This window comes from Osmerus mordax, chromosome 2 (assembly GCF_038355195.1).
Source record: "Osmerus mordax isolate fOsmMor3 chromosome 2, fOsmMor3.pri, whole genome shotgun sequence".
NCBI lineage: Eukaryota > Metazoa > Chordata > Actinopteri > Osmeriformes > Osmeridae > Osmerus > Osmerus mordax.
In genome coordinates, this window is record NC_090051.1 from 19,042,089 (window position 1) to 19,054,477 (window position 12,389).

Below are 12,389 nucleotides of genomic sequence, written 5' to 3' on the forward strand. Positions count from 1 at the left end.
TAAGACAGATTCCTCAACAACAATTTTTCTATAGAATATACATGCAATTCTCAAAGCCTAACATTTAATTCCTTGTTTTATTTTCAGTGGCACCAACAATTGAAGTTGATGTGAAGCTTATTGAGGGCCTCATTGTCAAGTCTGGAAGCAAAGTCGTTCTGCCAGCAATAATGAAAGGAATTCCAACTCCCACTGCTAAGTGGCTGAGTGATGGAAACGAAATTGTATCAGAGGGCAGGTTTAAGATTGACACAGAGGATACCTCAACAAGCCTCAGTATTCCTGCGTGCATAAGAGGTGACACTGGAGAATATATTCTCACTGTGACCAACCCAGCAGGAAGCAAGACTGTTGCTCTTCATGTCACTGTGCTGGACGTCCCAGGTGCCCCTGTTGGTCCTGTAAACATCACAGAGGTCACTCCAGACCATATGGCCATTAACTGGAGGCCACCTAAAGATGACGGTGGCACACCGCTAACAAACTACATTGTTGAGAAGAAGGATATCAAGAAGCCATGGGAGCCATGGTCAGTTGTAAGCTCTGGAAGTACAAGCACCAAATCCAAGATTCCCAGATTGGAAAAGGGGCGTGAATATGTTGTGCGTGTCCGTGCAGAAAACAAAATTGGTATTGGTGCAGAACTTGAGAGTCCTCCCACTATTGCCAAACATATGTTTGACCCTCCTGGTCCTCCAGGCCAGCCAACATGCTCAGACATCACAGAAAACGCTGTGACAGTGGAATGGACTCTGCCTGAAGTTGATGGTGGCAGCCCTGTCAGTGGCTATGTCATTGAGCGTAGGGAAATGACAGGGAAGTGGATTCGTGTAAACAAAACGCCCGTGCTGGATCTCAGATACAGAGCATCTGGTTTGTTTGAAGGCAACAGCTACGAGTTCAGAATCTTTGCTGAGAACGTTGCTGGGGTCAGTGTGGCCTCTCCTGTGTCAGACCCAGTGAAGCTCACTCGTCCAATCACAAAGCCAGGACCACCAGTCAACCCCAAGGTGAAGGACTGGAGTAAGTCCTATGTTGACTTGGTGTGGACAAAGCCTACCAGAGATGGAGGAAGTCCCATCCTGGGTTACATTGTTGAGTGTCAGAAATCAACTAGTGCTCAGTGGGATAGAATGAACAAGGATTTCCTCATACTTGGCGGTGCCTACAGAGCCCCTGGTCTGATTGAAGGTATGGAATACAGGTTCCGCATCAGAGCCTCCAACATAATAGGAGACAGTGAGCCTAGAGATATACAGGAGTCTGTCATTGCAAAGGACATTTTGGTGCCTCCAGTGGTCGTTGTTGATGTAGCTTGCCGTGACCTACTGACAGTAAGAGCAGGCCAGAGCATTAATTTGACTACCAGAGTTAAGGGTAGACCCGACCCTGAGATCACATGGACCAAGGATGCCAGGGCTCTGGGCAGGGACAAGCGCACAGAGATGAACAACAACTTCCCTCTGGTTGAGCTTGTGATCTCAGAAGCAGTCAGAGAGGACTACGGAAAGTATGCTATCCTGGCTAAGAACAGCAGCGGCCAAGCCCAGGCCACAATCATTGTGAATGTGCTTGACACACCAGGACCTTGCCAAAATATTAAGGTCTCTTATGTGACAAAAGACTCTGGCATGGTGTCATGGGAGAACCCAGAGGATAATGGAGGCACTGAGATTACACAGTACACCATTGAGTCTCGTCAGGCTAGCCAAAGAGGTTGGACTTTGGTCTCAAATGACTGCACCAAGCGTCTCATGAAAGCACCTCTTACTGAGGGATGTGAATACTTCTTCCGTGTGAGTGCAGAGAACAAGATTGGTGCTGGACCTCCCATAGAGACAAAGACAGCCATAGTGGCTGTAGATCCCATTGAGAAACCAGGTGATCCAGAGAACTTGCACATCAGTGAAATTGGCAAGACATTTGTCTTCCTCAAATGGAAGAAGCCAGACTATGATGGTGGTAGCCGCAACATTGGTTACCATGTTGAGAAGAAGCCAAAGGAGGCAGATGATTGGGAGAGACTTCATAAGGGTGCCATTAAGGAGACTTACTTCATGGCAGATAGATGCATTGAAAACGAAGTTTACCAATTTAGAGTGCAAACCAAGAATGAGGGAGGTGAAAGCAACTGGGTGACAACAGCTGAAATTCTAGTTAAAGAACAGCTAGTTGAGCCCGAGATCAAAATTAAACTGATTGGCACCCTAGTTGTTAAGGCTGGTGACTCCATCCCTATAGAAGCTACAGTCAAAGGAAAACCACAGCCTGATGTCAAGTGGACTAGAGATGGAGACATTGGAGATATCAGCAAAAGCACAAGGCTTCAGATTGAATCTGGTGTGGAATTCTCCAAATTCCTGTTAACCAACTCTAAGCGTCCCGATAGTGGAAAATATGTGATCACTGCTACCAACGCTGCTGGCACTTGCAGTGCTCATGCCACAGTCAATGTGCTAGACAGACCTGGTCCTATTAAAGACTTGAAAGTGTCTGGGGTCAGTATAGATAGATGCCACCTGGCCTGGGATGTCCCAGAAGATGATGGTGGCTGTGAGATCTATAACTACATCTTAGAAAAGTGTGAAACAAAGAGAATGGTTTGGTCTGTTCATTCTAATGCTATAATCACAAATTCAGCCAAAGTCACTCGTCTTATTGAAGGAAATGAGTACATATTCAGAGTCAGAGCAGAAAATAAGATGGGGGCAGGTCCTGCTGTGGAAAGTGAATCGATTGTGGCCAAAACCCAGTTCAGTAGGCCTGGGATTCCTGAAGCACCTGAAGTTACCAAGATATCCAGGGACCAGATGACCGTTGAGTGGGCTGCACCTGAAAATGATGGCGGAAAGCCAATCATTGGCTACCTTCTGGAAAAGAAGGAGGAGCACGCCATTCGATGGACCCCTGTTAGCAAAGACCTTATACCTGGAACAAGAATGGCAGTCACCAATCTGTTGTTCAACCACGAGTATCAGTATAGAGTTAAGGCTGAAAATGAGATCGGTGTTGGAGACCCAAGCAAACCCTCTAGAGCCATTACTGCCAAGGATTCTGTTGGTAAGGATATCACCAATTCAACACATTATTAAAACACGGTACATTTTATTTAGCATTTTTAATTTCAATAGTTGACATTAATTGAATGCTTATACTCAGTTGCTTTATGTTACAGAACCTCCAAGCCCTCCAAGCAACCTGAAGGTTGTTGACAGCACCAGCTCCTCCATCAGTCTGAGCTGGACTAAGCCTGTGTCTGATGGTGGAGTTCCACTTATCGGATATGTGGTTGAGATAAGAGTCAAGGGAGCCAACAAGAAAGGAGATGAAGGCTGGAAGAGGTGCAACGTTGCAGCCCAGCTGATTGTGACCGAATTCACTGTCACCAGTCTTGATGAAAAACTGGAGTATGAGTTCCGTGTCTCTGCACAAAACCAGGTTGGCCTGAGCCTTCCTGCAGATCTAGAGGGAGCTGTAGTACCTAGGGATATTCTCGGTGAGAGTTACATTCTAACAAGCATAAATTCATCCAATTCTGTGTTGCCAAACCATTATGAAACATTTCTATATAATGCTGCTACATACTCATCACAAAATCACATTAATCCAAATATTTGCTGACCTTTGACAACTCTTCCTATTCTCGCTAACAGATGCCCCTGAGATCGACATGGATGCCAGTCTGAAGGACGGCCTGACTGTCAGGGCTGGATGCCCCATTAGGCTGTGCGCCACCATCAGAGGCAGACCTCCACCCAAAGTCACTTGGAGGAGGATGGGCATTGACAATGTTGTCAGGAAGGGACATGTAGATATCATTGATACCATGACCTTCCTAGTGATCCCTGACAGTACCCGTGACGATTCAGGCAAATACTCTCTGACACTACGGAGTATTGCAGGAGAGAAGGCAGTGTTTGTAAATGTCAAAGTGCTAGGTAAGTCAAACCTCACTGCAATACAATGACTGCTAACCATACTGTTTAAGCTGTTTTCGTTTTTTACTGTTTAAAGCATGATGTTCATAGAGATGACAAATGTATGCCTGATCCTTTTCAACAGACACCCCAGGGCCTGTAATAGGTATTGAAGCCACAGACATCACAATGGTGTCCTGCAAACTTTCCTGGTCTCCACCTGAAGTAAACGGTGGCAGTGAGGTCACTCACTACATTGTTGAAAAGCGTGAAATGGACCGCAAGACATGGGCAACAGTCAATAGCAATGTGGAAGCGACAACCTTGAAGATCAGCAATCTGGTCTCTGGCACAGAGTATTACTTCAGGGTCACAGCAGTAAATGAATATGGACCTGGAGTAGCCAGAGTCTCACCAACTTCATATCTGGCCTCAGATCCAGTCAGTAAGTATATTTACATTTGACCCTCAAGAATCCACTGGTTTGATATTGCGTTGAATCTTTATCTAAATTGTATCTATTTTTTCTCAGGTAAACCTGACTCCCCTCAGAAGATTGATGTTCTTGAAATTACTAAGAACAGCGCTGTTGTGGGATGGGTGACACCAATGAGGGATGGAGGTGCCAAGATAGATGGTTATGTGATTGATTATCTGGAGGTGATTCCCCCCAAGGAGCCACCACAGCCAGTAGAGGTCGAGGGAGAGGGAGGAGAGCAGCCTGCTCCTCCAGCTCCGGCACCTCCTGTTGAAGAAGAGGAGGAGGAGGAGCAAGAAGACGTATGGACACCATACACTGTTGTTAAAGGCCTTAGCATTTCAATTAGTGGCCTAAAGGAGGGCAAAAAATATAGATTCAGAGTGGCAGCGAGAAACGTCATGGGATGCAGTTTACCTATCGAAACCCGCGACGCGTTTGAGGTCAAGGAGCAGATTCGTAAGTTATAATTGCATTTAAAAAATCATCTGTCCTACACTATATTTTTTTGAATCTGGAAATTAGTGATAACAAAAAAATATTATTATTATTATTTTCAGTTGAACCCAAGATTATCATGCCTGATGTTGTAAGTGCAAGAGCAGGCGCTAAACTCAGAGTGGAAGCTCTAGTATCTGGCAAACCTGCACCAGTCTGCAAATGGATGAAGGGAGGCAATCCTGTTGTTTCATCTAGTCGTCTCGCCGTGCATAAATCTAAGAATCTCTGTGTGCTCATCATCAAAGATGTATCAAGAAATGACAGTGGTGAATACAGCCTTGTTGCTGAGAACACCTCGGCTAAAGTTGACCAGGTCCTGAAAATCATCATCAGAGGTTTGTATAATTGGACTTAAAAAAACATATCCAAACTTTTATTGTAAAAGAAGTGCTAATGATAATAATGTTTGTTTCAGATATCCCTGGCCCACCTGAGCCACCATTTGAGATCAGTGACATTGATGCTGATGCCTGCTCACTTTCTTGGAACAAACCTCTGGAGGATGGTGGCAGCAACATCACCAACTATGTAGTTGAGAAGTGTGATTTGAGTCGCGGTGACTGGGTCAATGCTGTTTCCTCTTGTGGAAAAACCGGCTGCAGGCTGGGCAAGCTCATTCCTGGAAAGGAGTACTTATTCCGTGCCCGTGCCGAGAACCGCTTTGGAATCTCTGACCCCATCACATCGGACAGAATGGTTGCCAAATTCCCCTTCGGTAGGTTTACAGACATGGTGAAAATACATGATTTTTTATTTTTTACCTGGTGTGCTTATTACTCACGATTGCTCTGGTACAATACAATCACAGAAACGTAAAGATGTCAGGCATCCACCTGAATGTTTTGAAGTTGCCATTTTATGTCTTAGCATTTACCTCGTCTTTAAGTTATAAAAAGTAGCGTGTTGTGGTTAAATATCCACAACACATTAAAGCAGACAAGGCAGAAACATAATTACCTAATCAAAGTGACAAAACTTTCAATCCACATTTCTTGTCAACAGAGCTTCCAGGAGAGCCCCTAAATTGCCGCATCAACAAAACAAACAAGGATTGCATGTTTGTTGCCTGGGACAGACCAGAGTCGGATGGTGGCAGTCCCATCACTGGCTTCTACATTGAGCGGAAGGAGAGGAACAGTCTCCTGTGGGTCAAAGCTAATGACACAGTTGTTAGAACAACTGAGTATCCCTGTGCTGGCCTTATTGAGGGCTTGGAGTACACTTTCCGAGTATCCGCTATAAATCGTGCCGGACAAGGCAAGCCTAGCAAGAAGACTGACTTTGTCACCGCAAGAACACCAGTTGGTAGGTATACTCATAATACTTTACTACTTTTCATGTTGTTCTACTGATGTTTATTACAATATGCATTTGTTTAATTTCTCATCAGATACACCAGGCAAACCAGACATTCTTGATGTCACCAAAAACACTGTGACTTTGGTCTGGACCAGACCAAAGAATGATGGCGGAAGCAAGATCCTTGGATATTATGTTGAGGCCTTGAGGCTACCTGGTGACAAGTGGGTTCGCTGTAACACCAGCAGTCAGAATGTCCCCAGAGAAGAGTACACTGTAACTGGACTGGAGGAGGACATGCAGTATCAGTTCAGAGTTACTGCAAAGACAGCTGTCAACCTGAGCAAAGCATCAGACCCCACAGACCCTGTCCTGGTGTCTGCAGAGAACGGTAAGAAAGCTTCTGAAAACTTATGTTTACTGAATATGGTCACAGGAGTGTACTTTAAAAGTCCTAAATCATATTTTGATTCTGATCATTCCAGTGCCACCAAGGATAGAACTTGCAGTGAATGTGCAAAAACCACTGACTGTAAAGGCTGGCGCTAATGTTACACTTGCGGCTGAGGTGTTTGGAAAGCCCATGCCCAAAGTGACCTGGAAGAAGAATGATGATTCCCTGAAATCTTCTGAAAAAAGGAAGATAACCCAGAAGAGACATCTCTTCCAGATGGAACTCATTGAAGTCACTAAAGAACAAACCGGAATATATACTATTCTGGCTGAAAATGCTAGTGGATCTAAGACTGGAGATATAGAGATCAAGGTTTTGGGTAAGATCAAAGACAAAGTATGATCCTCATTTTTAACAACTAAGCTAACATTATTGGCAATTTCATGCAATATGATTAAAATGTATTTTCTTCTTCAGATATTCCTGGTCCACCAGCATCTGCCACATTCAGTGATGTGTTTGCAACTGGTCTCAAAGTTACATGGGTGGCCCCTCTGAATGATGGTGGTTCTCCCATAACAAACTACATTGTTGACAAGCGTGAGACAAGCAGAGCCAACTGGGCTCAGGTTTCCTCCAAGGTCATGGGTGAAGTTCTGGAGATTGCTGTAGAGAGGCTCATTGAAGCCCATGAGTATCAGTTCCGCATTCGTGCAGAGAACACATTCGGAGTTGGCGAGCCTATCTTGACCAACCCAGTGACTACTAAGAATCCATACAGTAAGAACACTTTACTTTTTCTAATTTGTACAGTGTGTGTATTTCTATGCAGTTCGTACAACATTGTACAAATAAGTCTACCTCACAAAATGAATGCCTTTTTTTTCCAGCTGTGCCCGGCCCATGTGAAGCTCCTGTCATAACCAATGTCACTAAAGATCACATGACTGTAAGCTGGAAGGAACCTGATAATGATGGACAGTCTTCCATCCTGGGATACATGGTGGAGAAGAAAGAAATTAAAGATGTCAATTGGACAAAAATTAACAGGAAGGCTACTCTAGAGAGATCCCTGGAGGTTGGTGGTCTCACAGAGGGAGCAGAGTATGAGTTCCGTGTCATTGCCCTCAACATAGCTGGCCTTGGAAAACCCAGTGAACCATCCAGTGGTACTTCAGCCCATGACCCCATCCGTGAGTATAAAAAAAAAATATATCTCTTAAGATGCTTATGAGCAATATCCATAAGGTTTCCAAACTATGTACTAGTTAACTACATACAAAAATATCAGATCCTGATTTTCGGACATAAATTCTGTTGTCCTAGATCCTCCTGGCCCACCAGTTTCCCCTGTGGTCAAAGACACCACTCAAAGCACAATCAGTCTGACCTGGACAAAGCCAGCCAATGATGGCGGCAGTCCCATCCTGGGCTACCTGGTGGAGAGCAAGAGGACCGATGCCACAGACTGGATAAGATGCAACGTGCCAAAGAATCTGCAGGACACAAACTATGTGGTTCAGTCCCTCATTGATAAATCTGAATATCAATTGCGGGTGTCTGCCGTGAACAAAGCTGGCTTCAGTGAGACATGCGAAGTTCCAGACAAGCACATTGCTAAGGATATTTGTGGTATGTGAACTGTTACATTCTTCCTATCTAATCTTAATGTGCATAAAACATTTGTAATTTTCACATCAGACCTGCATTTTCACCCTGTGTAGTTTCTAAAATATCTGTATTTTGCTTGCAGTTGCACCTGAGGCAGAGCTTAGTGCAGAGCTAAAGGAGGTGTTGGAGCTACGTGCCGGAGACTGCATGAAACTCAGAGCCACTATAAAGGGCCGACCAGTCCCAAGGGTGATCTGGGCCAAGATGAACACCAACATTAAGGACAGACAAGGCATCATCATCAAGTCCACAGAGCACGACACCCTTGTCTCTGTCGAGAGCGTTACTAGATATGATGCAGGAAAATACATTCTGAGTTTAGAAAGCAGCAGTGGGATGAAGATGTACACAATTACTGTCAAAGTTATTGGTAAGTATAGATTACATTCATAAAGAATATTGTTATTTTTTCTTTCTTGTGTCGCAAGGGAAATGTTAATTTGCTTAAGATCACTAAACTAACTGGTTTTGAACCCCTTAAGATACCCCTGGACCACCAGTCAACCTGATGATTAAAGAGACCACCAAGGACAGTGCATCCATTCTTTGGGATGCTCCCCTGATTAATGGAGGAAGTGAAGTAACTAGTTACATTGTGGAGAAACGTGATGCAGAAAGAAAAGCATGGTCCATAGTTTCCTCAAACTGCACCAAGACATCCTTCAAAATTGCTGATTTGGAACCTGGAAGGTCTTATTGCTTCAGGGTATCAGGAGTAAATGAACTTGGTACTGGAGAGGCATGTGAAACTGCAGATTCAGTTAGAGCTTCTGGTGAGTAAATCTACATAGATGTAATTATTTACATTATTACTTGCAACTTCTATAATACTTCTGACCGTGTCTGTTGGCAAGGATGTACATGAAGTTAGAATTCATCCAATAATAAATATATCCTCTTTCAGAACAACCAGGGCCAGTTATGGACTTTAAGACCGTGTTGGTCACAAAGGACTCTTGCACAATTGGCTGGAAGAAACCTTTAACTGATGGCGGCAGCCGTATCATCTGCTATGTGCTGGAAGTGTTGAATGGAGATGACAATTGGAAGGAGCTGATGAGGTCTAAAAACATGCAATACAGTGCCAAGGACCTTGTAGAAGGAAAAGAGTACAAATACAGAGTAAAAGCAGTAAATGAAACTGGAGATGGTTCAGAGAAAGAGCTTGATGTGCTTGCTAAAGACGTCATCAGTAAGTCATTTATATATAATTTATACCCACAAATGTAGAAAAATAAAAGGTTTAAAAACATAGCTTTCATCTTGTATATAACACTTACCCCCTTGTCTCTGTTCTGTAGTTCTACCTGCGTGTGACTTGAAAGCCCTTCCAAATCTATGCTACATTGCCAAGGAGGGAAGTACAGTCCGTCTGAAGATTCCCATTATTGGCAAACCAGCTCCTAAAGTATCCTGGAAGAAGGGTGAAGACGTAGATCTGACCGACACTGGCAGAGTGTGTGCCGAGTCCTCAGCAGTAAACACAATGCTGTTGATCCGTGACTGCCAGAGGAGTGATGCCTCTAAATACACTATTACTCTGAGAAATAGTGCTGGATCAAGAGAATCTACCATCTTTGTTAGGGTGGTTGGCAAGCCAGGAATACCTATACAACCAATTAAATTTAAAGACATCACTGCTGATGGGGCTACCTTGAAATGGGGTGCACCTAAGGATGATGGTGGATCAGAGATCACCAACTATGTTCTAGAAAAGAGGGACTCCGTCACCAACATGTGGGTCACCGTATCTTCTTCAGTGGAGACCAACACCATGAGGGTGACTGGACTCCACGAAGGCACAGAGTACATCTTCAGAGTGTGTGCAGAAAACAAATATGGGTTTGGTGAAGGACTCAAATCCGACCCCATTGTTGCCAAGCATCCTTTCAGTAAGTCAGTTTTGGAGAGTAGTGTGGCTTTTAAGTGTGACGCAATTGGGAAATTTGTAACAGTGATGTCATTGCTTTTCCATAGATGTGCCTGATGCACCTCCACCACCTCAGATGATGAGTATGCGACATGACTCTGCAACACTGATGTGGTCTGACCCAAGGAAGACTGGAGGATCTCCAATTACTGGTACATTACAATTGAACATATTTGCAACATGTTGCTTATTAAGCTAAACAATTTATGTTTATGATAATCAACAATAAATAGTGACATTTTGTATTTGTTTTGATTATTTAATCATATCAGGTAGGGTTTGCAACCATCTTACCAATACGTCTATTGTTTGTAATTGCAGGATACCATGTTGAGTTTAAGGAGAGAAACAGTATGCTGTGGAAGAGAGCCAGCAAGAGTGCTGTTATGATGAGGGATTATAAGGTCACAGGCTTGACTGAAGGTCTGGAGTATGAATTCAGAGTCATGGCAGTCAATCTGGCTGGAGTTGGGAGACCAAGCCCAGCGACTGAGTCTCACGTTGCCCTGGATCCAATTGGTAAACATTTTCCCTAAATATAGCAAGGGTTTAAAAAAAAAAAAAAAAACACATGACAAATATAAGACATACATGTGACAGATTGCTTTACTACATAAGGTGTAATCCTATGTTGCAGATGCTCCAGGTAAACCTGATGTTGTCAGCATCACAAGAAGCACAGTAACGCTTCAATGGACTGAGCCCGAGTATGACGGTGGACACAGACTGACTGGCTATATTGTTGAGAAACGAGATCTGCCATCAAAGATCTGGATGAAGGCTAATAACGTCAACATTGTGGACTGTGCATTCACTGTGAAAGAGCTACAAGAAGGCTGCAAGTTTGAGTTCAGAATCAGGGCGAAGAATGCAGCTGGTGCCTTGAGCCCTCCCTCTGAACAAACAGACACTCTCGTGTGCAAAGATGAATACGGTAACATTTATATTAAATCAGTTATAATTAGCTGTTGTATAGAAAACTGTTGTTCGGGAAAATAGATTGTATTATAATTTTACTCATTTGAAATAATATTTGATTACATTTGAATAAAGTCATTAATAATTTTGGTTTTCAACAGAGTCACCAACTATTATTATCGATTCCCATGTGAAGGAGGGCCTGACCGTCAGGGCAGGTGAAACCATTGTCATCACTGCAACAAGCATTATGGGAAAACCCCAACCAACATCAGCGTGGTCCAAGGGTGGCAAGTTCTTCAAGCCCTCAGACATCTGCCAGATTGAGACCACGGCATCATCATCTACTCTCTCCATCAAATACGCCAGCAGGAATGATTCTGGAGAATACACAATTTCAGCCAGTAATCCATTTGGCATTAAGGAGGAGAATGTTAAAGTAAAGGTGCTGGATGTTCCAGGTTGTCCTGGTCCTATTGAATCGACTGGAGTTTCATCTGAAAAGGTCACTCTATCATGGACACCACCTAATGAAGATGGTGGATCTCCCATTAAATACTACACAATTGAGAAGAGGGAGACCAGCCGTCTCCTTTGGACCATCCTTCAAGAGAAGGTGATTGACTGCCACCATGTGGCGAACAAGCTGATCCAGGGAAATGAATATGTTTTCCGTGTTTCTGCCGTGAACCACTATGGTGCAGGTGAAGCATCCCACTCTGTGGCAGTCAAAATGGTGGATGGATTTGGTAAGTAAAATAAATGTAATATCTCCTAATTTTATTATATAGTAAAATGATGTTGTTTAGTTAACATACAGTGAATATTGGGATTTTGTTTGTAGGTCCCCCAGGCCCTCCATCCAAGCCAGAGGTTGAGAATGTTGGTGGACACTCTGCCACCATCACATGGAAACGTCCAGTGGAGGATGGAGGAACTGACATCACAGGCTACTGTGTTGAGAGGAAAGAGAAGAAGGCCATGAGATGGTTCAGGGCATCTAAGAAATCTATTGCTGAGCTTCAATATGAAGTGAAGGGTCTCACAGAAGGTGTGGAGTATGAATTCCGGGTGACAGCAGAGAACAAAGCTGGCTTTGGAGAACCAAGTGAACCATCACAATCAGTTACAACCAAAGTGGTTGCCTGTGAGTATAAATTCCATCCATTGTCTATCTATAAAATGAATGATTAAATGTTAATTACACATATAGCAATTGTTCATATCTCCAATTGTAATTAAAATATGTAAATGTGGGTCAACATGTACTTAAAGGACATA

General features: G+C 43.6%; 1 protein-coding gene across 1 annotated transcript in view; it reads left to right on the forward strand.

Annotated features, from left to right (window-relative positions):
• The window catches only part of LOC136957600 (titin-like), a 137,088-nt gene that overhangs the window by 81,231 nt on the left and 43,468 nt on the right, over window positions 1-12,389 (forward strand). Inside the window, exons 179-200 of the mRNA XM_067251650.1 lie at window positions 88-3,060; window positions 3,176-3,496; window positions 3,654-3,938; window positions 4,063-4,362; window positions 4,450-4,854; window positions 4,956-5,231; window positions 5,312-5,611; window positions 5,899-6,201; window positions 6,287-6,586; window positions 6,681-6,968; window positions 7,067-7,369; window positions 7,480-7,782; window positions 7,916-8,221; window positions 8,343-8,630; window positions 8,743-9,033; window positions 9,165-9,452; window positions 9,562-10,152; window positions 10,238-10,342; window positions 10,512-10,709; window positions 10,828-11,124; window positions 11,270-11,857; window positions 11,953-12,255. Coding sequence (XP_067107751.1) covers window positions 88-3,060; window positions 3,176-3,496; window positions 3,654-3,938; window positions 4,063-4,362; window positions 4,450-4,854; window positions 4,956-5,231; window positions 5,312-5,611; window positions 5,899-6,201; window positions 6,287-6,586; window positions 6,681-6,968; window positions 7,067-7,369; window positions 7,480-7,782; window positions 7,916-8,221; window positions 8,343-8,630; window positions 8,743-9,033; window positions 9,165-9,452; window positions 9,562-10,152; window positions 10,238-10,342; window positions 10,512-10,709; window positions 10,828-11,124; window positions 11,270-11,857; window positions 11,953-12,255 — 9,612 coding nt within the window. The remainder of the gene's footprint in view (window positions 1-87; window positions 3,061-3,175; window positions 3,497-3,653; window positions 3,939-4,062; window positions 4,363-4,449; window positions 4,855-4,955; window positions 5,232-5,311; window positions 5,612-5,898; window positions 6,202-6,286; window positions 6,587-6,680; window positions 6,969-7,066; window positions 7,370-7,479; window positions 7,783-7,915; window positions 8,222-8,342; window positions 8,631-8,742; window positions 9,034-9,164; window positions 9,453-9,561; window positions 10,153-10,237; window positions 10,343-10,511; window positions 10,710-10,827; window positions 11,125-11,269; window positions 11,858-11,952; window positions 12,256-12,389) is intronic.